The sequence below is a fragment of the Rutilus rutilus genome (assembly GCF_951802725.1).
Source record: "Rutilus rutilus genome assembly, chromosome: 25".
Classification (NCBI taxonomy): Eukaryota; Metazoa; Chordata; class Actinopteri; order Cypriniformes; family Leuciscidae; genus Rutilus; species Rutilus rutilus.
Window position 1 is genome coordinate 11632283 of NC_140229.1, and position 27057 is coordinate 11659339.

At 37.6% G+C, this 27057-nt stretch overlaps 1 protein-coding gene across 7 annotated transcripts in view; it reads left to right on the forward strand.

Moving 5' to 3' along the window:
- robo3 (roundabout, axon guidance receptor, homolog 3) overlaps positions 1–27057 on the forward strand; it is a gene marked incomplete at its 5' end in the record, with an annotated part of 151677 nt that overhangs the window by 108067 nt on the left and 16553 nt on the right. For 4 of the 7 annotated variants that reach the window (XM_084399848.1, XM_084399849.1, XM_084399852.1 and 1 more), the window contains 7 exons: positions 1832–1989; positions 3829–3949; positions 4038–4176; positions 5163–5290; positions 15021–15145; positions 20529–20700; positions 23354–23559. In XM_084399848.1, coding sequence (XP_084255974.1) covers positions 1832–1989; positions 3829–3949; positions 4038–4176; positions 5163–5290; positions 15021–15145; positions 20529–20700; positions 23354–23559 — 1049 coding nt within the window. Of the gene's footprint in view, positions 1–1831; positions 1990–3828; positions 3950–4037; positions 4177–5162; positions 5291–6130; positions 6143–15020; positions 15146–20528; positions 20701–23353; positions 23560–27057 lie in introns of all 7 variants that reach the window. The other 3 variants (XM_084399846.1, XM_084399847.1, XM_084399850.1) reach the window with 1 other exon arrangement.

Genomic DNA, 27057 nt, shown 5'->3' on the forward strand with positions numbered 1-27057 from the left:
TTGGACTGTTTTAATATGCAGCATTTTTACCCTATCATCGCTCTAGTCTCTATAATTAATTAATCATCTTTAGGGTTTGATGTGCATATTACGATGTCAAAGCTCAACCTCCATAGCTTCAGAAATCTGCCTTAATATTAGGAAGTGTTCAAAAAGTTAGTGTAACACTTCTGATGTGTCAGTTTCAGCTGAAACAAAAAAAGTTCTCTCAGCTCTCAAACTTTTTTGATTGCGTGATTTTGAGGAGACGTGTGAAGCGGTCAGGCTGAGATAGAGGGTGAGAGAGAGCATGAACGAGATGGATGGGAAGAGTGAGAAATGAGTGCCTTTGGACTGTTATCAGACCTGTGTCAATTCGGCTGGATTACAGAATTTGGAAAGGTTCAGGTCAGTCAAGAGAAAAGGACAGATTTAGAAAAGAAGCAGATAGGAGATACATTGTCTGAGAGAAAGCAAATGATGCAGTTGGAATAGAGATTCTTATTTGGGAAAGTGCATTTACAAAAACTAAGACCAGTTACCTGTATATCCTAGACTAGAGTTAATCTGAAATAAGAAATAATGAAATAAGAAACTGTCTATTAGAAAGGAACTCTTTCAAAACAAAAGTGTACATCTGGGATAGATTCTGCATAAAAATTTTCCATTAAAAAATGCTTTGCATTTCTATTGGCCTTGAGCACCCTTGGATAAATGGGCTGAGTTGTCAGTTAATGTACTTGATAGGTTTTTGTATACCCTTAAATGGAGATGGGCGTGTGTTATGATAATTACCATCTACTAGCACATGCTCCCCTCATTTATAATAATTCATCAACAAGGAATGAGAACAAATTTCTCCTGTTGTGAAGCTGTTTCTGTGTGAATAAGCAGCAAATTATTAGTGAATGGGAAAAGGAAAGGTGAAATTGCTGTTATATCAAGATAAGAAAATAAAAAATACAATAGGATTTTGCAAGCAGAATTTCTTCGGGCACTATTTAGTGTCTGCTGCCTGTTTCAGTGTTTGAGTTCAGGCTGTTCCCTCTGGCTAAGGGAACTTTAAAATTCCCTCGATCACGCCTTGCCGACTAAAACAGGGTCCTATTTCAGTGGATTTATTTGCTGTCTGAGCTCTGGATATTGTGTTCTGAGTGAGAGAGCCATAGTTTGGTTCACTTTTGGATCTCATCCAGCGCAATATCGGAAGACTTCCACTTCACACACTCTATCTGAGTGAATACCTTTCGCTCTGGGGCACACACACCAATTGGAAACGTGCAGTTGATAGAGCACTGTCCAGATTAAAGTATTGGCAGTGCCGGCACTGTGAAATCTGATAAATGGCAATAAAATGGAAATCCAGATTGAGAAGGGAACTGATATCATCAGCCCCAAAGGTGCAGGAAGGTCGATTGAAGGATATCTGTGCTTGTGTAACCCCATTTTTGTTTAAATGTGCTTTGTTTGTGTTTTGTACACAATTTAATTTTTGTGTCAGTTATATTTTTCTTTTTGTGACATTTTTTTTGTCAGTATCAGTAACAAAAAAATTGTGGTTTTGCCTGTGTCTAACTGATTTAATTATTCATAGTCATGTGTTAGAGGAAACAATGCATTATTTATTAGGCCGACATGGACAGTGAGCAAATTAAGACCAGAGGGAGAGAGGGGGAACAGGACAACATTGCAAACAAATTAAACCAGAAAAAACTAAGAAAGTGATTTCATAGCAATAAACTAATATCCCAAAATGCTGCTGCATAGCACAACAAGTGCAGCTGTTTGTGGAGTCATTATATTTGTTGTGGTCGTTTTTATGATTATTTTCATCTTTTCTCCGTTTCTTCAGTTCTCCGGGATGATTTCCGACAGACCCCCAGTGACGTGGTGGTGGCAGCAGGAGAGCCGGCAGTGATGGAGTGCATCCCTCCTCGAGGCCATCCAGAACCCACTATCTCCTGGAAGAGGAACAACGTGAAAGTGAACGACAAGGACGAGAGGATTACGGTGAATGTTCTCTTTCTTTCTTTCTTTCTTTCTTTCTTACTTTCTTACAGCACGACTGTTTTCAGCATTGATGATAATAAGAAATGTTTCTTGAGCTGCAAATCAGCATATTATAATGATTTCTGAAGGATCATGTGATTCTGAATACTGGAGTAATGGCTGCAGAAAATTCAGCTTTGACATCACAGGATTAAATTACAATTTAAAATATATTCAAATTGAAAACAGTTATTTTAAGTTGTATTAGTATTTTACATTATTACTGTTTTACTGTAGTTTTGATCAAATAAAGGCAGCCTTAGTGAGCATTAGGGCTGCCTTCAACTAAAGGTTCAGTCAACTAATCGCGTGTTAATATGAATAATCTATAAATCATAATAATGAGCCTTTAATTGCCTATATAATTCATTGCCATATACTCAAATACTCAAACACACGCATAAAGCTTGCCATAGCGCACCGGCAAACTTAATGATTATGAATGGGAGACTGTCAAAACATTTTAATAATTTATTGATAATGTTTTCTGTTTTCAGCTGCAGAGATTAAGTCGACAAGGCTGACTCGTCATCTCCGCAGTTGTGGACGCGCTTATATGCACGTTTCATACGGATTACATAATCTGAGAATAGTTATTTTCCATTTGAATTGGTCCATTTATAAGTAGACATTTCAAGCTTTCTATAGATATATTTCTCATGTCTGTGAGGCAAGTATACACTGAGGCAAGTATACACTGAGTTTCCGTTCACTGAGACCGGGACTGCAGAAAACGCATCCTGATTGTTTTCATAATTTTACAAAAGCACAACATTTTGTTGTTATTGTGAGTTTACAGAAATAAAATTAGACCCTTTACAGTTTGCATTAGTCTTATCTGTATGACCTTTGTATGTATTTTAAATTAAATGCAAGTGATCGCGCCAGCGCCTGTATGTCATGCAGTAAGCGCGCTCTCCACACAAACACTTGAAGTTGAAACACTTGACTTGTGAAGTTGCTACTACTTACATGTTTCAAGTGAGAAGCCATATTTGAGGTCGATGAATGATAGGCGAATGTTTGGATTTCCTGCCGTTAACGATCTGTCCCTCACGGACTGCGTGATTTTGAGTTTTTTTTCTGCTACTAACCGACTAATAGTCTAGTTGACTATTGGGGGGCAGACCTAGAGAGCATATGAATTTTTTTTCAAAACAATAAAAAATATTACCGACCTCAAACCAATGGTAATGTACATTTTTCAAATACTATATGTATAGTATAAAAAATATTTGTTTTTATACATTTTCATTTTCTTATTAACTCTAGAGCTAATTTCAATTTCAGTGCACTTTATTTAAATTTCTTTCCCTATAATATTGCCAAAGCATTCAAACGGATTGATTTTGAATAGAAATAAAAGCATGCATTTGTGAACATTTCAAGACGTTCACAGAAGACATTGCTCTTAATAACTCACAAACAGCCAACAAATAGGAATTTGTCTTTTTTTTCTCTCTCTCTCTCTCTCTCTCTCTCTCTGTTCTGTTCTCTTGTCTGTCTCTCTTTTACAGTCGGTCCTATGACTCTCCTATCAACCACTTGACTAAATGGGCTATTACAGCACTTTTACTAAATGTATCAGTTTGGCCGTCCTCTCTGTGTCAAGTGTTCAAAAACAATCAAACTCGCTTTGCTGTAGTATTTATGGTTTTTCAGTGCCCAGAAACCATGTTCATAAAACATCACAGCATGTTTGGCTTCCAGTGGGGACCAACTCAGTTTTTAGTGTCTCTTTCCCTTAGATGTTTTATAAATGCATACCCCTGACAGATCTTGGTGTACTTTTCCTTACAGATCCGTGGAGGGAAGTTGATGATCTCTAACACACGGAAGAGCGATGCAGGAATGTATGTGTGTGTCGGCACTAATATGGTTGGAGAGAAGGACAGTGACCCTGCTGAGCTTGTAGTGTTTGGTAGGTTTGTAGTTCTACTTTTTTTCTCTATCTTTCATTTTCTCTCTCTCTCTTACACTGATTTCTTTGGAAACTCTTTCTCCTGTAGAGCGGCCCATGTTTGTACGTAGACCTGTAAATCAGGTGGTCCTCGCTGATGACACCGTGGATTTCCAGTGTGAGGTTCAGGGAGACCCCACTCCCACCATACGCTGGAAGAAAGAGGAAGGAGAACTGCCTCGGGGAAGGTGAGACTTATCATTAGCAAAATGATAAAAGATGATTATGATTAATGGATAACATTTTTTTTAAACAAATTAATAATTATTTTATATTATAATATAATTTAATGAATAATAATAATAAACAGACATTTTTAACAACAATAGTACACATTTAATAAAAATAATACTCATTTGATTTATTAAAAATACATGTATTTTTTAAATATGAATACATGCATACATACATAATGTGTATATATATGATATATGATTATAATTATACTTATATATTCAATAACTTATTATTATTATTATTATTAGTGGTAGTAGTAGTGCCAGTAGTAAATTTGTACTATTATAAAAAAAAGTTTTATTATCATTAAATATATTTGAATTATGTCTGTGCAACGATTAACCACGATTAATCGCATCCAAAATAACAAATGTTATATATATATATATATATATATATACATACGTACTGTGTATGATTATGTTGTGTATATAAATACACACATATACATGTATATATTTAAGAAACATTTGCATGTATATACTGTATATATATTTATACATCATTTATATTATATATAAATATAAATATTTTATATATAAATAACACATTTTTCTTAAATATATATATATATATATATATATATATATATATATACATGCATGTGTGTGTATTTATTTATACAAAATAATTATACACAGTACACACACATATACAATGTAAACATAAACTTTTATTTTGGATGCGATTAATCGCGATAAACTGTTGCACAGCCCTTATTTTTATATTGTTTCACACTTTATAATTATTCTGGCAAATTCTGCTATTGAATTATATATATTCAAAACTCATTGAACACTGTTAGCAGCAGATGTTAATCACACTGAAGCGTAGCAAAACATTGCTGATACAGCTGCCAGAGAACAGTGGGTCTCAGTTTATAGACAAAAATTAGAGAGTAACTCTGTTGTGTGTGTGTGTGTGTATTTCCGGGCAGGTTTGAGATTCGTGCCGACAACAGCCTGCGTCTTACTCAGGTGAAGGCTGAAGATGAAGGCTCGTACACCTGTTTATCTGAGAACAGCGTGGGCAAAGCCGAAGCATCCGGAACACTTCAGGTCCACGGTGAGTTACAACAACTCTGCAGAAGCACAAATGCTGCTTAGCTCAGTAACTCTCTCTCTCAAACACACATGCATACACGTCCACACAGCAGCACATCTGACGGATTTGACAATAATTCTATTATATTCTTCCCTCTGACTTTAGCATCTTTCTCTCACACACTCAACCGAGTCTGAATTTTATTAACCGGAGCCCGCACACTCACACACACGTGCTTGCCTTGCATTTTGCTGATTACAGGAGTGAAGTATGGCAACAGCCATTTATTTAAAGCTGCCAGATGCAATTAACATAATTCCATCTGGTTAGAGGCACATCTTGCTTCATAAAACATGACTGTGGGCTTGGGAACATGCACACATTAAGAATATTCCACACACTTAATAGATGTTTATAGCAGCACACTTGCTGTGAATGATTTCACCTGACAGCTGATGGAAGATGATTCAAAGTGTGAGTGAAGCTGAAATATTATTAGTACAACTTTATATATATTAATATATTGAAATATTTTCAAGTATTAAAAGTGTTTTATAAACCATGTTATGAGTGTTGTCATGGGAACTAATATTTTTGTGAGTCTAAGGATGCCAACAGCTCAGAGTCATGAACATGACATGAACGAAACATTAATTTAGAGTTTCTCTCATCACTTTCTCCTCATCGCCTCTTCTTCCTGCTACTGCCGCCCATTGTTGTTTCATACCACTTGTTTCATTAATCACTCAGAATATTTTTTTCTTTCATGCTCTAAATACAAAACAAAATTCCAACTTTCCAATCCACTCATCTTATTTTTATCCATTTTTTTGTCTCTCTCCATCCTCACCTCCATTATAGTGGGCCCATCTCGTAAGTACCATTACATTTCTCTGCATGTGTGTGGGTGTGATTCACATGTTTTGGAGGCTGTGATTGGTCGTGGCAGGGTTAAGACCCTGTGCTGACCATTCACTTCTGCATACTTGCCTCTTCCTTATTGTCATTTCTCTTCAAATTTCCTCTTAAAGGGATAGTTCACAAATATGAAAATTCTGTCATTTTTTTTCACCCTCATGTAATTTAAAACCCATATGGCATTCCTTATTCTGCGGAACTGTATTTCAAAGAATGTTTCAACTGTTTTTGTCAGTAAAAGTCAATGGGGTCCAAAATAACACTGAACCCAAATGACTTTCTTTTTTTTTTTTGGACATAAAAACACTGAGACATTTTTTTTTAAATATCTTCTTTTGTGTTTCACAGAACAAAGGAAGTCAAACTGGTTTGGAATTATTTTTGGATGAACTATCCCTCTACATACAGAAGTAATGAGTGACTATTCTAGTCCAGCTCATTATTTCTGATATGCAGAGCAGTAACACTGGGTTTTACAGGTAAAACCGACATTGAAAATGCAGGTATTTGAACTTCAGAGGCTTTTTGAAGTGTTGGATGATCTGGATGTCCTTTACTGAGGAGAATTAGAAAAGGTCATTATCTAGCCCAGCATACGAGTGACCTCTGTGAGAATAGTGTGATCACATTACAGAGACACTGAAAGAGAGGACACCTTTGCTCTGGTGCTTGACCATTACTGCTGCAATGCCCATAGTAAATCAGTGGATGTGAGTTCTAGAAGATCTGAGGGATTTGGAACTGATTTTTTTTCCCCACAATGGTTTTTTGCAGTGAGGCCCAGTCAGTCAGCTAGAACAACTCCATATTGTCAGCAGAAACCACTTGGTTTTGGCTTTGAAGCCCTGCGGAGTCACCAAGCCTACAATCGTTTTACCCTTAAAAGTGTTCATAAATAGCATAAAATAAATACTCGCACTTTTGCTTTTTTTTTTAGAACTGGAATTTTATACCACTTGCTTTGTTTTTCTTTCAAGAACTGTATTTAACTTAAGGCACAATGAGGAGTACATGTGACCAAGTAATTTCCAGATACGTTATTTCTGTCAAGGAAAACAAGTGAAAGGACTATATCTGATGCTGACGGAGCACTTCAGTGACAGACGGACAGACAGACAGACAGGCAGAATAAAAGAAAGAACATGTTTTCAGAGGGAAGCAAGGGCGTTCTGCTCCATTTTAACGGGGTAAAAAGAAACTGTTCCCAGCAGGGTGTTAGTTTTCATTCAACCCAACATGGGTCTTTGGTGCTTTTATTTTCTCCTTTGTTATGTGTCTTGGATGAGATGCATTTAATGGAAAATTTGGGAAATTGAAAGTTTGGGAGTATTTTCAGAGCTATTCAAACTGTTTTTGTTGTCATTTTTAGCCTGACAAAGGATATCTTAGCTCTGTTCCAAGATCTATTGAGCTGCTCACCTAGGCAACATTTTTAGGTCATTTTAAGTCAATGTCAGAGTTATTGCAAACAGTACCTAAAGGAAGATTGTATCCCTCAGATGTTTGTCATCAGGGGAAATCTCAGTTATTTTCAGCTCTAGGAAGATGTTGGGAAGAATTTGATAAATTAAAATGTTCTAACCTTTTCAAAAACTTTTTTGGAAGACAATCTTTTTTTTGGTCTGGAGAAAAAATCTTATAAGCTGAAGATTTATGCACAAATCTCAATTTGTTGAGATACAAGTTTAATATTAAAGTGTTTTGTTCACAATCTAAGCAGTATCTCACATATCCTTTATGTATACTATACCAATCATGTTTTGGGTCGTAAGATTTTTTTTTTGAAGGAAGTCTTTTAAATTGTTTTTGAAAGAAGTCTTTTATCAATTTAATGTGTCCTTGCTTAATAAAAGTATACATTTCTTAAAAAAAAAAAAAAATTATATATATATATACTGACCCCAAACCTCTGGATGGTAGTGTACACGGCAATCCCAACATGCTACTGTTAGACTCTACTGCAATCAGCTTGTTTTTCACAGTCTTAAAAAGTAGATTTTGGGATTTGCAACAGGGCTATAAAATTAACTTGGTTTTAGACTTCTAAGCTAGATAAGTGTGTCAGAACTCTCTGTATTCAGTGGAAAAGCCAGACATTTAATACACATGGGTTAGATTAGTCAGACTTTGTGCAAGGGAGAAACAGGAATAGATTCTGTCTTCTTTCTGCTAAAGATGACGGATTGGTTTCATCATTTGCATGTTTTCAACATCATGAAATAATCCATGGCATTTTCCTCAACTGCCCTCTTCATTTGCATGTCTAAGAGCTGAGACAATAAATATGAAATAAATCCATGTAGCAGCGATTTACACCAGATAAATCCTGCTGCACTGGGGCGCCTCTCCAACGGTGCTCATTTTAAGCTGTCCTAAAAAAAGTGTTTCCAATTTCAAACTCTGACAGGACTGATCTTAGCCCATGCATATTACTGCATCCTCAAGGGGGGTATTTAAAAAAGCACAAGCTTTCTTAGAAACCACATTTATGCAGATTATGCTCTCATTTTGATAATGCAGTATATGAATACTGAATGAAATATACAGCTTATGAATTTGGCAGGTATTGCTGGACAGAAAAGGCTGCTCAGCTAGGCATTGTAAACATATGCCCTGTATTGGTGTAGATAACCTGCAATGCTGTAAAGCGTTTAATCGGTTACACTCTAAAGACTGTATTAATTGCATGTAGGGGGTTTTAATTGCGGCGCTGAGCACTGAAGCATGTCCCTTCCACACTTTCTGTCTGCATCACTGTTCAACGCTGACAACTGCCTGTCATTGCGAGTCCCTCTGGGGATAGACACGGTGTTTGAAGACATGTTTTGTTGGCGGTGTATGTGCATACGAGTTTGTGGCTGTGTATTCACTAACCACTAACTCTCCCAGAGGGAGCGTGAAGGTGTTGGATCCTTGCGCGTGTTGTGGGCAGTCTTAGGAGGACACAAAGTTCCATGAATAATTTTTAGCTTTCAGCACTTTTGTTTAGTCTTTTGGGTGGGTGACACTTTTGACCTGTCACTAACCAGCCAGCCAGCCTGGCACCTTCACAGCTCCGTCTACTGCTATTCCATCAAATACACCATCTGTGATATTTCGAGGAAAACATCTCCAGAAAGACTTATTATAGATATCTTAACAGATGGCTTTCTATCTATAACGTGGAATAGTTGTAGTTGATTTTATGGCTGAGCAGTTATGTTTAACTTTACAAGTGAAATTAATGTGTATCCTATAAATTATTATTATTAATAATAATAATAATACATTTAAGATTATATAATTATTTATTAATATTAATATTTATATGATGTATCATTATTATTAGTAGTAGTAGTAGTAGAAGTAGTATATTATTATCAAATATAAATATGTTTTTATTAATGTTATTATTTGTACCATTTATTATAAAAAATAAATAAATAAATAAATAACATGGCATTCTGTTCTATAACTTGGAATAGTATAGTTGATTTTATGGTTGAGTAGTCTTTTTTTTTTTTTATGGCAAACTTCAGAAGAGAAATGAATGTGCATCCCTAACAATAATATTAACAACATAAACAACAACAACAATAATATTATTAATAATAATTTATTAAAATTACATTAATATTAAAGTTTTTCTTTTTATTATATTATATCTTATATCTTAATTTATTTGGCCCATATTTCAAAGACTTTCTCATCCATTTGATTTGTCTTTTAAAAGCATGGCATGCTTGTTGGCGGTAGAGGTATTATGTATATTTTAAATCCTTTCTTAAATCTTCTTCCTGTCATAACACATTTGCATGTATGTGACACCTCCATTCTCTCCTTCCGCAAAACTCCATGCAGTTTCTGTAATGTTATTTTAACTAGTAATTATTTATCACAGCCCAGGGCACATTTTCGTGGGAGCATTCACTTCTTGCTGCTAAATTGTTAAGTCATATTTTTAGAGTGAAATCCCTTGAGACAGAATGTGTTTAAGTAACATCTCTCTTTTTTTTTTTTTTTTTGTCTGACAAAAATTCAGATTTTGTTTCTGATTCAAAAATTTCCACTTATATTTTCACATTCACATATATACGTTTTTGCATATTTAGAGAGAAGGATCATAATTCATGATATTGCATGCAGTTAAGTCAATATTTCAGTCCTTGCATCAGCCCAGGTGAGAAATACAGTCAATCCTGGAAGGCAAATGGGGAAATTGGTATCATTACCTCTCCAGTTTGCTTTGAAGTCTCTCTAGACTAGTGTCCCAAATTATAGTGGCAAGGGATGTTGCAGATTTGACCTCCAGGGTCAGTGATATGGCTTCTGCTTGACCTCTGGACAGCAACCTCGTGACCCCTGTGGCCAGGCTCCCTAGTGGGCCTTGTTCTGTTTCAGCATGCATGTCGCCTCCAGGCTGTGATGCAGCCTACGCTCCACGACAGAGTCTACGAGAAAAGCCAGCAGGCAGGCAGGGAGCCAATCGGGAAATTGATCTAAGACAGCTGCATTGATTGCATCTTTTGGATTGTATTTGACTTTTGTAATGAAAGAGACAAAAAGAAATAGAAAAAGGAGTGACTAAGCAAGTGGTGGGGTGAAATGAGAGTGATTGAGGCAGATTGTGAGACAAATAGAGTGCAGTTTGTTAGTCGCATTAGTAGGGAAGGTGCAAACGCTATCAGCCCTTCGGCTTGATGAATTAGTGGGAAATTTGAGGTGAGCTAAAGGAGAAAGCCCTTCCTGAGTATAAATGCGTGTTGTCAGAGCCGACGCGTCACTCTAATCGTGTGTGAAACGCAAGAAAAAAATTGCACAGGAGTGGGAAAGAGGATGAGAAATCAATTAGCATGTGAAGGTTAAAGGTGACAGTGTTGCACATTCACAGGCGCCTGATAAAGGGCAATAGCACGGAAATAATCAATACCCATCAGCCCCAGCCGAGCTCAAACATGAAGGCCGATCATCAGTTTAGTTTATATTCCACCCTCGTTGCTAAAATTCCAAACCCTGTCTATCATGCAGCATCCTCTACTAATATGGGAGTTTGTTCTTGTGTTAATTTTGTCAGCTTTTTCAGCGAAATCTAGACAAGCATCTTACTCTTACCTGATATAACTGGTCCTAGTCAACCCGCTCCGAGCGGGATTCAAACCGGGGTCTCCAGTGTGGGAGACAGGCACGCTAACATTGACACTAAAGACTGTAGCCTGTAGCGTCAGTCTGTAGCGCGTCAGTCTGTGAAACATGATTTTCTCAAGCGTCCCCCTGGAAATCTAGTCCCTTCCGAATAGGGCTAGTTTTAATCAATGATACCGTAGTCACATTTTGGTCATGCTGCATAATGGTTAAACTGATAATAATCTTTATTTTGCATTATTCTACATTTCAGCAGAATTATTGCACTTTCACATATAAGCACAAATCAAGAGAATGTCAACTCATATGCTTGTTTTTTTTTTCTACATTATGAAAACTAGTAAAACAAGTTCTCTAAAAGATAAAAGTGAAATTCCAATAATTCCAAATTACATTAATGGGACAGCAAAAAAGACTTTGTATTGTCACACAGTGCAATTATTCACTAACCACAATTGCAAACAATATAGTTGAGATCCATGTTTGGATTTATTAAAGTTCATCACTGAGAAGCTTTGATTGCAGATCAAGTCTCAGCAAACAGTGCATGCGGCTCGTGAAGGAACACAGACTTGCTGAATTACATTTGTATTTGAACAGAATATCTCAGCGGAGATGGCTAAACTCCAGCTTGATTGTTTGTCAGTGTTTTCAGATCATTGGCCCTTCTTCCGCAGTGTTGAAAGAGCTTGTGCGCATGGTTGCCAGATTGCAAAGATTAAGTATTTAGTGAGAGTATTTAAACTCTCGGCATCTGGTAACCGCAAACATGAAAGTTCATACTAGTCGCTTGTACTGCAGTCTGTAAAGTCTTGTCTTTATCTATCTATCTTTCTGTCTATCCATCTATCCATATATCCGCCTGTCTGCCTGTCGTTCTGTCGTTGTGTCTGTAAATCTGTCTGTCTATTGTTCTTCCATCCATTCATCCAGGGCTTGACATTAGCACCCACCAAATCCGGTTGGATTTCAGCAGTGCCGTGTAACGCAGTCACTTCTACTTGCCACTTTGTCGAGTGCCTCACTGACTCGTTTCATTTGTTCCGGATGAATATTGTTGCTGTTACGTGGCTTGAATTTCGGTTTGGAATTGTGCATATTGTACATAATTTTAGACATTCACGCAGATTTTGTGCTCACATCCAAAGTGTGTGCACATAAAGCCACCTCTCAGTATTAAATTGAGTTTGTTTTCATTGCTTTTTGGGGTTAAACAGTCAAATACACACAAAATAATGTTGAAATGCCGGTGTTGGTGATTATTCACTTAACCCTTTAGAACTGAACCTGAAGCTAAAATAGGTGTTTTTCACATATTTAGATTTTTTGACTGTACAATTCTAAAACAATGTGCTATCTTAATGTGCAAGGTGTCATCTTTTTCAGAAAAAGATTAGCTTTCAACAAATTACAGTTATTGAACATTATTGTGTGTGGTGAGTTTGTAAATAGAATTTAAATAGACAAAAAAAAAAAAAAAACGAGAATAAATTTACTGATTTTTATTTAGAAAAATCTGAAAAAATCATGAACACTTTAAAGTTGAAAAATGAATTGTAATACATATATACAAGTCTTTTTTGTGACATTGGGTTGCACAGTTTTCATTTAGGACACTTTTTTTCATGCACACATACAAATGCACGCATTCATAGGCACGCACTACATGCTTAGATACGTGAAAGAGTAACAGCCATCCGCTTCCCAAGTTTCATTAAAAATCATCCCGATCCCCTCTTCTGCTGTCTAACACTTCTTTTCGCCATGTATTTGTTCGTTTCTTTTATTATTTTATGCAATCCAAAACACTCTAACCTGCCGCGCTTCGTATCTCTCTGTTCAAATCCTTCCTTCCCGCGCTGCTGTCATTTGCAGACGGAAAGCATGAAATTGCCATAATAAGCCGTATATTGCCGAAAAGCGCATGTTGTCTACTGTCAGGGGCAATTTGAATGGTTTTGATAGTGCAAACGGTTGAAGAGTTACGGTAACGACACTGCCGGTTCTAAAGGGTTAAACACAGTCACTTATGTTTTAAGTGAACGTAAACAGTTGAGAAAGAAAACACATGTTTAACAGTATAATGGATCTGTGTGTCAGGTCTTAGTGACAGAAGCCTGATATACTAGCTGCCAAATTATGAGATAATATTAAAAATATCTATATGGCAGTTTTTCCCCATGGTATCGGTCAAAATTGTGGCCAGTGAAAATGCTGAGTGGCTAACTTTGGAAAACTACTAGCCACAGTGACTGGTGAGCAAAAAAGTTGATGTCAAGCCCTGCATCCATCCATCCATCCATCCATCTTTCCATCTTAATTTAAAATACAACCTAATAATAAAAAAAAAAAAGACAGACATGTTGTAGGTATATGTAAGATGTAAACTACATATTTTTGAGTACAACTAATCTTTTTTGTGTTCATCTGACCCTGTTCAGGCACATTACTTGAGAGCATTCACATGAGCAACATTCTTGTATATGAAAACAGCTATATGGAATGAAACTAAATACAAGGGTCTCGAGCAATGTTTTTAAAAGTTGAACCATGTTTAACTTGACACAATTTTAGCCTGATATACAGGAAAATTAACTTAAAAACATTGTGTTTGGTCTGGGTAGAAACTGTTCAAGGCCTTGTGATGTTGCTAGGTAGAAAGATGGCTGCAGGGCAGATAAGACCAGCAGATTAGCATCCATCACGAACAACCATTGATCAAACTCACACTAAGGGCAAGAACCAAGCAGCCGCGGCAGAAAGAAAACCAACAAGGTCTCATCAAAGAGATTGAGAGAGAGAAAGTGAACGAGATGGAAGAATGGATCCGCAGAGAGATAGATGAGACGAACCCATTGGCCAACCAATGATGCTCTTGGGAGTTTGAGAGGTCCTCGTTTATATCCAGACCCTCATTAGTGGACAGAAAATGTACATTAGGCGAAAGAGCCAGATTACTTTATATATAAATGTATATTTGCTCTTGATACGCCCACACATCCCCCACAAGATAAGGGCTCTTCAGCACTGCATCAGATGTGCTATCATGTACTTTAAAGTACCTTTGCGGGCACAGAGGAGAAAAGACTTCCATAATAATTAAGCTCTTTATATCCATCTCTTTCTGTTCAGAAAGACCAACCCTGAAACCTCTGCCTTCAGACATTATATGCATTTGGTTATAGCCCTACTTGAGTTTTCAGAAACCCTGGTTTGTGTCAAAACAGCCCTGTATTATGACTTAAGTGATGTGGATTAGTTTCATGATTTTCAGAGCAAACCCCAAATTGTTTATGGGTAAAGGTGTCAGTGTTGGTTTTGTGTTACATATATTTATAGCTATATATAGTATGACTTTTGACTTTAAACAGACTTTATAGCTCAGAGTGCTGTTTACATGGTAAAGAAACTCTACACTAACTTTATCTTCTTTTGCAACACTGGTACCAGAATGTGGCACTATGTACAATATCAGCTATGACAGCTTAACTGTGTACCACCGGCATGCAGTACTAACACTCACAGTTCATCTCCTTGGGCAACTCAAGTATAGACTAAACAAAACTGCCAGACGGTGTAACTCTAGGATAGTCTCAACTTGGAGAAGTTATATAGACAGCAGAATGTTCTAGAAGCTCCTATAGACTCTATAGGATCTCGATTTGTTCTCTGTGGGGCTGTACAGCTTCATAAGTTTCTTTTCTCCTTTCAGTTCCTCCTCAGATCGTGGTGCGTCCCCGGGATCAGATCTCTGCCCAAGGCCGTACTGTCACCTTTCTTTGTGGTACGAAGGGAAATCCCCCTCCTGCTGTGTTCTGGCAGAAAGAAGGCAGTCAGGTAAGAGACAACAGTACACACATGCACGCCGGGGAACCCTTACAGTCAGTGTCAAAACATATCAAGGTATCTGCCGAATACTTTCATTGTACTTCCTTAAAGGAAGGCCAAACTCTTAACTAGTGAACAGGATTTTTGAAGAAAAATGTAGCATTGTTTTGGAAGGATTTTAAGACAAAAAGACACAAACGAAACAAGTCTCTTAGACTGTAATCTGTCTAATGACTGATGGGTTTGGGTCAACTGTGCTCAGAAAAACATAAAAGCTATTAAAAGTCTTGCTGTTGAACGGATTTGAATGGATAAGCAAATGTGATTAAATGATGATTAAATGTTTCACATATTTTGACACTTTCTGGTTATCAAATTTGACCTGAAGGGGAGACACCCCAGGTGAATAGGGGGAAAAAAACCTAACAGATATCAGCATGAAACTTCCCCAGTTGATTACTTACATTAAGACAAATATGTTTTGAATTACAAGTTTTTAGAATATTTATGTTTAAATATGCAAATTAGGTTGCTATCTCATTAAATATGCACTAATTTGAATATATTTCCAGAAGAGAAATCTGAACATTGGATAAAGCCAGATTCAAAATTCTTGTTTCATTTTGTTGACATATTAGAGTCAAAGGTTTTACAGAGGGGATTTTGGATATCTCTTTTTATCACTCCATTAATCAGGAAAAAAACTGTCAACAGCCATAAAAAATACATTTTCGCCCTGGTTTTAGGTATAAAATGTTGTATAAATCAGAATCTGAATGATATATGGACAAACCCCTCTGTAAAAACCTGAAGAATATAGATAGGAATACAACTGGAAAGTTTGGTGTATGTAAGTGCTGCTGAAGTGGAGATTTCTGCAGTAGCAGTTTTAACATTAAGTGACATGGCATCTGACGCACAGAAGCCAATGGCACATGTCACTATGCGCATTGGCACATCCGGTGGCACATCCGGTCTTCATTGGCATGTGCCAGTGGATAGTGGCATGTGTCACTGACCTTATTGGCATGTGCCACTGACATCGCGACACACGGACACTGACATGACACCTCACTGACACCGAGTCGCGGAACATATCACCGTGTTGCGACACCTCCAGTAGTGACTGACAGATTAATCGAACACCTATAGCAATAGCCTAATTTTGTGATATTTAAAATATCAATTAAACGAATTAAAGTGCATTAATATTTGAATAAACGTGTTATTTGTGTCACGTCTGTATTTGATTGGTATGTGTCACTGAATGTTTTGTAATAGGCTACGAGTGCTACTTTATGTTGTTTATCTCGGAAAGTCACAAACTGCCCATTCTAGGAAAGACACGAAATAAATCTATCATGGGTCACTACGAATAACGTATTAACAGTCGCGTCCGTTACTGTAAACCTTTATTTTTGCGTGATGCTGCACAGACGCACGCCAGTAGGTGTCAGTAGGTTATAAGTGAGTGTAACACTGGCCAGCGCAAGATTCTCATCTGTGGCTTTAATATTTCAAAATAATTGTATCGAATTATGTATGTTGTAGGCTACACAAGCGATGTTATAAATCATATTTTTTGAAAGCATAAAGCAAATTGTTATGCAAGTGGCATATGACGCAATCCATTGGCACATCTCACGTTTTAGTGACACATGCCAATATCCACTGGCACATGCCAGTTGGCCTGTGTCAATAAAACTGACATGTCTCTTTATGTTGTGGCACCTCCAGTAGTGACACTTGCAGCTGTCTGCCGGAGTATAATGTAGATTGTGTACCATATGCACATCGTTAATTTGTAGAACAAAAATGTATTTTATTTATTTAATAATTCCATAAAATTATTTTTTAAATATTAAAGGTAGGCTACTGAGGAAGGTCCTGCGCGACCGAACGTTTGTTGCACTGAGCACTTTTTTTGCACTTAGTTTGATACATAGCCTAACAAACATATGATTTTTAATAATTATTTTTTTTTACACTTTTTGGAAGGACTTGAAATATTTAAGCCACAGATGAGAATCTTGCGCTGGCCAGTGTTACACTCACTTATACTGACACTGGCGTGCGTCTGTGCAGCATCACGCAAAAATAAAGGTTTACAGTAACGGACGCGACTGTTAATGCGTTATTCGTAGTGACCCATGGGCCATGATAGATTTATTTCGTGTCTTTCCTAGAATGGGCAGTTTGTGACTTTGCGAGATAAACAACATAAAGTAGCACTCGTATTACAAAACATTCAGTGACACATACCAATCAAATACAGACGTGTGACACAAATAACACGTTTATTCAAATATTAATGCACTTTAATTCGTTTAATTGATATTTTAAATATCACAAAATTAGGCTATTGCTATAGGTGTTCGATTAATCTGTCAGTCACTACTGGAGGTGTCGCAACACGTGACATGTTCCGCGACTCGGTGTCAGTGAGGTGTCATGTCAGTGTCCGTGTGTCGCGATGTCAGTGGCACATGCCAATAATGTCAGTGACACATGCCACTATCCACTGGCACATGCCAATGAAGACCGGATGTGCCACCGGATGTGCCAATGCGCATAGTGACATGTGCCATTGGCTTCTGTGCGTCAGATGCCATGTCACTTAATGTTAATACCGCCTCTCGATTTCTGGCTCAGAGTATGAGTAAACATTTTTTTGAGAAAACGGCATTTAAAGATTTATATTGTAAAAATTCATACTTTTTTAGTGGAAACAACTATTTATAGACTTCTACAACTATATTTTACAGACTAAATATCTTATCAAATCATTAGCAATCAACAATACAAACCACCTAAAACACATCAAAACTTGTAACACAGCATTTATGGCCTTCAACTGAACAGAACCCCAGTCAAAAACAGTCAAAAACACACTCTGGAAATGTCAGAGCATGTCAGGTGATGCATCTGAACGAATCACGTTGTCAGCAATTGACATCATCCAATGAGATTTCGCTTTTAGAGTTAAATGCCCCATTGTACTTTCACGATTGGTTGCTGATTAAAAAGGAAATGACCATATTTGGATCCGACAACATTGTACAGGAGAGAGAGAGCTTTCCAAGGTTTATGTGATGACAGGGGGAAATCTAATCTACAGACGCAAATAGACAAAGTGTAGTAAAATAAAGACCTATATGTGTACTTTTTTCACCACAAGTCTGAAAGAAGACATGTTATTGAAGACAAATAGCCCAAAATCTCAAAATTGACCAGTGAAAAAAAACGATGTTTTTGCCTGCCGTGTCTCCCCTTAAGGAGAACTTATTCTATACACCCATTGAAAATCATCATGATATCAGTTCATTGCAGAAGTGCCTCATAAAAGTGATTGTTTTAATGCAACCACATTCATGTATTCATGAGTGTCCAAATATTTTTTGAGGTCACTCGTTATGGTATCATGCACACTGTAGATCTGTGAGTGACACCTCTAATATTGTGAGTAGGAAGACAAGTCTAGTGCCCATATAGGCTTGGAATCTGATGGATTTATTTTTCATTATCCATCTGATCTCACCTGGAGGACGAGTAGAAGCACTTTTGCTATGAAAACTGTCTTTGACTCATATGTGCATTGTCACTTATAGTCATATGTTTGACATGATCTGATATCTATATTTGATAGGAGCTCTCTGAACACAATTCTGTGTGTGTGCTCTCATAAAATGGGGGGGGGGGGGGGGGGGGTGTTTTGGACGGGGGAGGGGTAACATTTTTGGATGAAATATGACCTGGACATTTTACATTCAGTTTTCATGATTTTTATGTGATTTAAAAGAATAGTTCACTTAATGAAAATTCTGTCATCGTTTACTCACCCTCAAGTTGTTTCTAACCTGTATGCATTTCTTTCTTCAGCTGAACACAAGAGAAGATATTTTTAAGAATGTTGGTAACTAAACAGTTGATGGACCCCATTGACTTCCATAGTATTTTTTTTTGCCTACTATAGAAGTCAATGGGGTACATCAACTGTCTGGTTACTGACGTTCTTCAAAATATCTTCCTTTGTGTTCAGCAGAAGAAAGAAATTCATACCAGTTTGAAACAACTTAAGGGGAAAATAACTGGTGACAGAATTTTCATTCTTAAGTGAACTATTCCTTTAATATGTATTAGTGTAATATTATAAAAACCCAGAAGAATTACATCGTTTTTTTGTTTTACAAGTGCTTTCAGATTCAGAGAGACAAAGAGAAAGAAATAGACAGCCTTGCAGCCATTTTGGATACTAGTGACATATAACTCGACTCACCGGGTTAGAAGGAACTCTGGGATTTCTGCAGGAGCTTGTTCACGTTTGTGTCTCCTCATTGGGTCACGGGAGGATAGAACGTGTCCTTGGGCCCAGCTAGATAGCATGCTCATGTCTCTATTAATAAAGCTCAGCAGAAGAAATGAAATTATAAGCCTGTAGTTGTTCTGAAGCACTTGGAGGAAGGAAGCAGGTTCCCACATCCCTCTCACCTTCCTTTCTTACATCCGTTCATCCTTGTTTTCTTCATCGAGCAGAGTGTGTCATAGGCCAGAGGTGATCATATATCCGCTGTACAGCGGGCCATGAACTCTTCTCCAGTTAATCTCTCATCTATTCTTTGTTTTTTCTGTGTATATGTGTGGCCGATCTTTGAGGTCAGTAGATCTAGAACAGAACTGAGGATGAGGGTGAGTCCGGTCAGAGCCAGAGGGCCAGGGTGAGGGGGTCACCGGATTATCCCCAGAAATGAAACAGTGACACACACACTGCCAAGTGGGAACAATAGGGCAGCTGTCAGTGTTGAAACCTCATGCAAGAGGAAGACTCCTTAAGATCCTTCGGCCTTGTCTTTTGTGCATCTGGCATTCTTCCTGACCTCCCTCTCTAAAACACCAGCTGAGATAATGCAGCTATTGTTCGGCCCATGTGTGGATGTGAAGCTCAGCGGTCAACTAAATTTATGCGCAAGTATCGCATTGAATGCACAGTGATGTTCTATTAATGTAAATGCAAATCAGCCATTTCATCCAAGCTCTTAAATCTTAAGTGATTGTGATGAGTCATAAATTATATCAGCAGACTGACTGTCTCATATCCTTTTTAATACATTTATAATTTGTTGTACAAACAGTCACGAGCAGTAACGCAACATAAATGATCTGATAAAGCAATATGCCGCAAGAGGCTGCATGTTAAAGTGAGTTTACTATGGTCGAGGGTGTTGAAAATGGTAAAATCACGGTTGTGCACAGCCTAGATTGAGCTTTTTGTATTTATAATAAAAAAACATAATATATATATCGGTTTGAGCTAAAAAGCATTCATTTAAATGTGATTTATCCTGTTTAGTCTGTTTTTTTTATGTTGTTTAACAATATTTGTCGGTCTGAACAGGTCCTGCTGTTTCCCAGTCAGCCACCTTCACAAGCAGGACGTTTTTCCGTGTCGTTAAGTGGAGAGCTGACTATTACAGATGTGCACAGTGAGGATTCTGGGTACTACATCTGCCAGGCCATCAGTGTGGCAGGTAGCATCTTGACCAAAGCCCTGCTGGAGGTGGAAAGCAGTAAGTGAATACTTTAAACTAGCTTTGGACAGACGCACACACACATATACAGTTGCCCTTTTATACACCCCCACCAGCTCCATCAAACACTGGCAGTCAGCTTGCATTGATATTTTAATATCAATCTAACTACATGAAAGGTCCAGAACTGTACATTTAATTGAATTGCTTATGTGAGGCCTTATCACAAAGATTTGTGTAATATTTTTTTTTTTGCCGTTTGAACAAATTGCCGCTTCACCCCGCTGGAGCCTTTTTGCTCTCAACCAAAATAAATTCAAAAGTCTTCAAAGCCTCCTCAAATTAAAATTTCTGCAATCCGCAAATGAGAGAACAGCAGGAAGCACTGGAGACGTAATCAGAAAGGACAGGGCGCAATCGCGCTATGCAAATAACCCCAGGAACATATGCCGCCTCCGTCATGCTCCCCAGTAACAGGATAAACTGTTTATGTGTACTCCACATGTGTGCGCCTGTACCAAACTGCGTCTCAGCACATCGCACGAAAAACTTCGCCAACAGTCCAATGTTTTCGCAGGGTGCTGTAGGTTTGCTAAAGAAAACAAAACAGGCTTATGAAATGTAATCGTATTTCCCAGAAACCCCTCTGACCCTGGCATGTTGATATCATCTGACTGATGTTTGATGTAAGTTTCTAACCTGATACATAATGAAATGATGTATGGAAGGACATATTTATGTTCACGTAGGGTCACTGCACCCAAGGACATAGTTTTTATATGAAACTCGTGGCTATGAATTTCACATCAAGTAGGAATACAGCGCAGTTTGTTTGAGCAATACAGCTCTCATCTTCCTTTCTGACCTTATGGTCTTTTGCTTATCGTTACCGTAGCAGAGGGAAAATGTCAGAGATGCAGGCTGCCTTTCCCATGTTCTTGTTTTTTGCAAATGAGAATACTAAAGTAACTGAATTGTCAATTATGTGTCTATGGACTTTTCTCCTCGGTCAGTAGACAGTGGGTTTTTTCAGCTCTTGTCAAACAAATAATAAATTATTCATGGAAACGCGTTCGTGTTAGACCATCACATTGGTCTATAGAGGGAGATGCACCTAAACGTGAAGAAATAGAAGAGGAAATTGTAGAAGAACAGAGGCGAGTGCAATTATTCTAGAGTGTCGTGATGAAACGGAAGGTGCGGAAAAAATTTCTTCCCTATTTTGGCGTACATATCAGAGTGAAACAGCTTTTGGAATGAGAAAAAAAATGATTTGTTTTTGTCATCGGGAATTTATTGGATCGTTGGAAGTTGGGTGTTGTTAACTAAATGGATGCAGATCTGAATGCCATGCAGTCAGTTGTGGAGGATATTTAGTCACACTCTCCACCGAGAGTGATCAGACGTCGTTTCAAGGGTGAGGTGAGGTTAACGTTTTTAATTTAAAGATTATGAGAGGTTATGAAAAAAATATATATATATTATGCTGTGCAGTGATAAATCATTTATAATAAACACTGCAACATTCTGTAAAAAAAATAGTAAATTCATGGTGACTTTATTTTTTTTTATTTTTTTTAAAGAAGACTGTTATGCTCACCAAGGCTGCATTTATTTGATCAAAAATACAGTAAAAACAGAAATGAAAAAAAAAAATTATGTTTTCTAAAGTTTTTTAAAATGTAATTTATTCCTAGCTGAATTTTCAGCAGCCATTATTTCTGTCTTCAGTGTCACATGATCCTTCAGAAATCATTTCATAACCATCAATGTTAAAAACAGTTGCTTACATTTATGAAATTTTTTTTTGGGAAACCTTAATAAATGTTTTCCAGGATTCTTTTGTAAATAGCAAATTTGAAATTGCAATCTTTTGCAACATTATAAATATCTTTACTGTCATTTTTGATCAATTTAATGCATCATTGCAGAATAAAAGTATTAATTACTGTCAAAATAACAACAACAACAAAAATGTGCTGACTCCAAACTTACAGTAGTGTAAATTATATTTTCCCACATCCAGCTTGGAATGGAGCGTAGCATAAGTCCAAACACCACTACTGATGATTTCATAAAAACTCTTCTTGGGAGAGAAAAATGTGTTGTATTTAAAAGCATGCAGTCTTAGAATAGATCCATCTTTACCATTTGACACATAAATGTTGTACAGCAATCCTAAATTGACAGAATAATTTTATTATAACGCAGTTCAGCCTGCTAAAGGTGCATTTGGCTCATTTCCGTGGGGCAATAACATTATACATTCATTTCGAAAAGAGTTTATAGCTGTACTACGACTTGATAAAATGATACCAAGAGGCCTGTGCCATTGATCTAATTAAATTCAAATGAATTACTGATCTTTTCAGTTTGGCGGGCTATAGTTTGGAAAGTGTTTGAAACAAATGGCCAGTTAAACAAATTCAGTCAATTTCTGTGTCGTCTTCTTTTCTGAATGCATCAATGCACAGATGAATTAAACCTGTTACTGTTTTTGTTTGTTGTATTTACTTCATGTTATGATATTGTATTTTACCATCATGCCACTCTCAGAATCTCTATTAGCATAATTCATAGTTTGTCTTTTTCAACAATCTCTTGAGTATCAGTTGAACAAGGTGGGTGATATGGTGGTTACATGCAAATTTGGCTCTTGTGGCCCACGCCTCTCTCATTCTCTTAACCCTAGGCCCATCCGATCGGATCCCCCCCATCATCCGCCAAGGCCCAGCCAACCAGACGCTTGCTCCAGGCACCACAGCCCAATTGCAGTGCCACGTGATGGGCAACCCTCTTCCGAGCATCCAATGGGAGCGTGATGGGCAGAGAATCCTGGGCAACGACGAGCGCATTAGCCTAATGGAAAATGGCACTTTACAAATCACAGCCTTGCAGGTACTTCAGTCAAGATAGTGTTTAAGTGAGCACACAAGGGTCTGTTTTTCAGCTTATACAGCTTTTATTCTCCAAAATGCTAATACCCGGTGGGTATTAACATATGGTTATTTCAAATCGAGCCCTCTTTAGCACGTCCCGTCACAGGCGGCTCTTTTTCCTCAGAGACAACATATGCAATCGATGATATTCCTGACAAACGGATTTCCAGACACACATCACACACCGTGCCACATTTTCAGACACGCCTGATTGACACACAGATGATCGCTGTAAAATGTCATTACCGCTATCCGATCAATGGCGGGGGCATAAAACGCGCAATTGAGTTTACAGCAAACAGGCAGGCTTAATTAGCGGATCGATTTTAATACTTGTTCCGTGGACAGTTTCGGGGTGACCCAGCCGCTTATGCGAGAGTTGTGCAAGGCGATAAAACCTGTAATTATGATCGTAATGGGAACGTGTGCTGTCGTTAGTGTTGGCGCATGCTAGCCTAATGAAACCCATTCCTCAGGGCCTCAAGGGTGAGTGCGATTGCAAGTTTCACCTGAGGTCACGGCACCGCTGTGAAAAGACCTGATGTGTTAATTGATTGTGCCAGGGAATGATTAACAATCACTCATGCCTTAATTAAAAGCTCATTCTGGGATATAGAAAGGTACGGAGGCTAGCAATCTTTATGTGCTACTCTCAGCATCCCTGTACTCTCTGCAATGTTTGTAATGCATTAAATGTGCCCTTGATATTCAGTACAGTGGACTGAACGCGGACAGCTAGTGCCAAAAAATTGTGTGAATTTAAGTAGCAGCCTCGTTTATCAGTGAGGATTTAGGCTTTTGTGTTGAGTTTTTGTTTATTTGGCTTGTGAAATGTTGCATGCTTTGTTCAGATGGACATCTTTGGCACTGGTGTTTGCCCTGTCCTCTCTGGTCTGATGCCTTCATTGGCCCCCTTTAGTCCACGATTACCCGGCATGATGGAAGAGCACAAGGGGCACGGAGACTGGGGTTTGCACAGATGGTAGCGTACGAGTGTGTGGGAGAAAGGGAGAGCGCTGTGAATAGGTGCCATTATACCGGGAGATTCGCCAGAAAGTGCCTGCTCTCGACTGTGCCAAGGGAGTGAGGAAAAGAGAAACGAGGAAAAGAATGAGTGAGCCTGTTAGGCAGAGAAAAGCTAATAGCTTTTTTCTTCATTGAACACTAAGGGAGAATTTTTGGAAGAATATCATGGGCCACTAACTATATTTAGTTTGGTAAAAGTGAATAAAGATGGTGCTGTCAAGCTCCAAAATGACTAAAAGCAGTCCATATGACTTGTGCGCTATATTTCTAAAGCCCTCTAAAACCACACAATAGTTTTGTGCAAGGAACAGTTCAGTGTTGTTTTTAGAATTATACTAGTATTCAGATTTTGAATCCGTTTTTATTTTAGTATTTTTGTTGCGCTTTTGTCATCTTAATTGATTTTTCTTTTTATATTCCTATTTAGCTTTAATTTATTTTTATTTCAGTGTCGTTGCCATTTAGTACTTTAGCTTGATTTTCTTTATTTCAATTAGTTGCCAAGTTTTTTAAGTTTAATCATCTAATATTTATTGACACTTACTTTCAGTAATTAAAAATGATTTTAATAGTTTTAGTTACCAGTAACAATAGTGGAACAGACTAAAATGAAGTCGTTCATGAGAGAAGTGATGTCTGATTCATGACGCAATTCTTTTGAGTCTAATTTCTTCAATTTATCGGTTGATTCAGTTCACAGTTCACAAAATGTGTTAAACCAGCATTTAACGGAAGATATGCACAGATAAATCATTTTTAATAAACATTGCAATATTCCATTAAAAAACAGTCAATTTTGATTTCATGGTGACTTATTTTGTGAACTGTGAGCTGAATCAACTGATTCATTAAAAAGATCAGACTCAAAAGATTCATTCATGAATCAGACTGATTTGGTTCTCAAATTAAACTGACTTAATGAACTGATTGTAGTGGTTAAAAGCCCACTTGAGCCCACTTGTCAGTGATTAATGAATTATATTTCAGTTTTTTCAGCATGTAATGCTATTTTATGACTTTAGAAGACTTGAAATATAACACACGAGTCATATTGACCACTTTTGCGATACATTTATGGTGCTTTTTATGTTCTTTTTTAAAGTTTAAAACCTCAGTTGCCATTCATTGTTATTGCATGGAAAAGAGAAACCAGCACGTTCTTCAAAATATTCTTTCCACAGAAGAAATTCATACAGGTTTCGAATGAGGGTGTGTAAATGATGACAGGGTGAACTATTCCTTTAAATAAGTAGAAGATGTGAATGCATCCTCAAAATATTTATCTCCGTATTTCCTTTTCTGCTCATACATTTTTAAGTGCGTGTTTAGCGCTGAGCCCAGAGCTGCCATCCGTGATTAATCAGTCGATGCCCGGTTGCTTACCTCTCTCTCCACCAATGAACAGCCAGCACAGCAGAGGTCTAACCAATGAGGTTATCCACTCAAACAAGGAAGAGGTCACAGAGGAAAGTGTTTCTACACCTTCTGTTTGCTCACCTCCTCCTCCTCCTCCTTCTTCTAGGAGAGTTTCATAAGTGACCAAAATAACACACTCAACACACTCCTGTACTGCCTGAGGATATAAAGCTACTCTTCAATACACGGGTATAGTCTCAGACAAGGCATTTTCTGTCTTTTCTAATAATATCAGTGTTTATGTCAGCTCCTGTTTAATTTATGCTATGTGCATTATGCTTTTCTCCACATAAAAATGAGATTAAAACTGAAACAGACACATCACAAGTGAGCAGACATTCGGGGTCATTGTGTGTGTGTGTGTGTGTGTGTGTGTGTGTGTGTGTGTGTGTGTGTGTGTGTGTGTGTGTGCATAACCGATGAGTCAAATCCTCAGACGTGTCATTGGTGCCCCTGAGCTGCCAGCACTATTAGATCGCTGTCATGGAGAGAGAGAAAGAGTAAAGCTTTACTACATCTCTCACTGTCGTAAGCAATTTCTGCCTGACTTCTCCCCTCGGCCTTGTGGTAAAAATGTAATGCCCCTCGCCCCTCCCCACCACTCACCAATATGTCTTCGTATTTCCTTTTTCTTTTTGCACATTGAGTTACACCTATGCTAACTCAGATGATAGACACTCTTAAATTGAACTGACAGATGAAAATTCCCACAATGGGAAGATTTTAAGATTCACAGAGACACTCTATGAAAACAATCTCAAACTGATGGATTCATCTGATTAAACTGTTCAGCATGGTTTGTTTTTTAAATTGTTTTATGGATTAGACTGTTGCGTATTGATTTCTATCTATTGTTATTTGCATATACTACCATTTGAAAGTGTTATGTCATACATTTTTTTAAAGAAATTAATACTTTTATACAGTGAGGATGATTGGTAATTGATCAAAAGCATCTCTAGTTTCAACATTGGTTTCTTGAGCATCAAATCACCATATTAGAATGATTACAGAA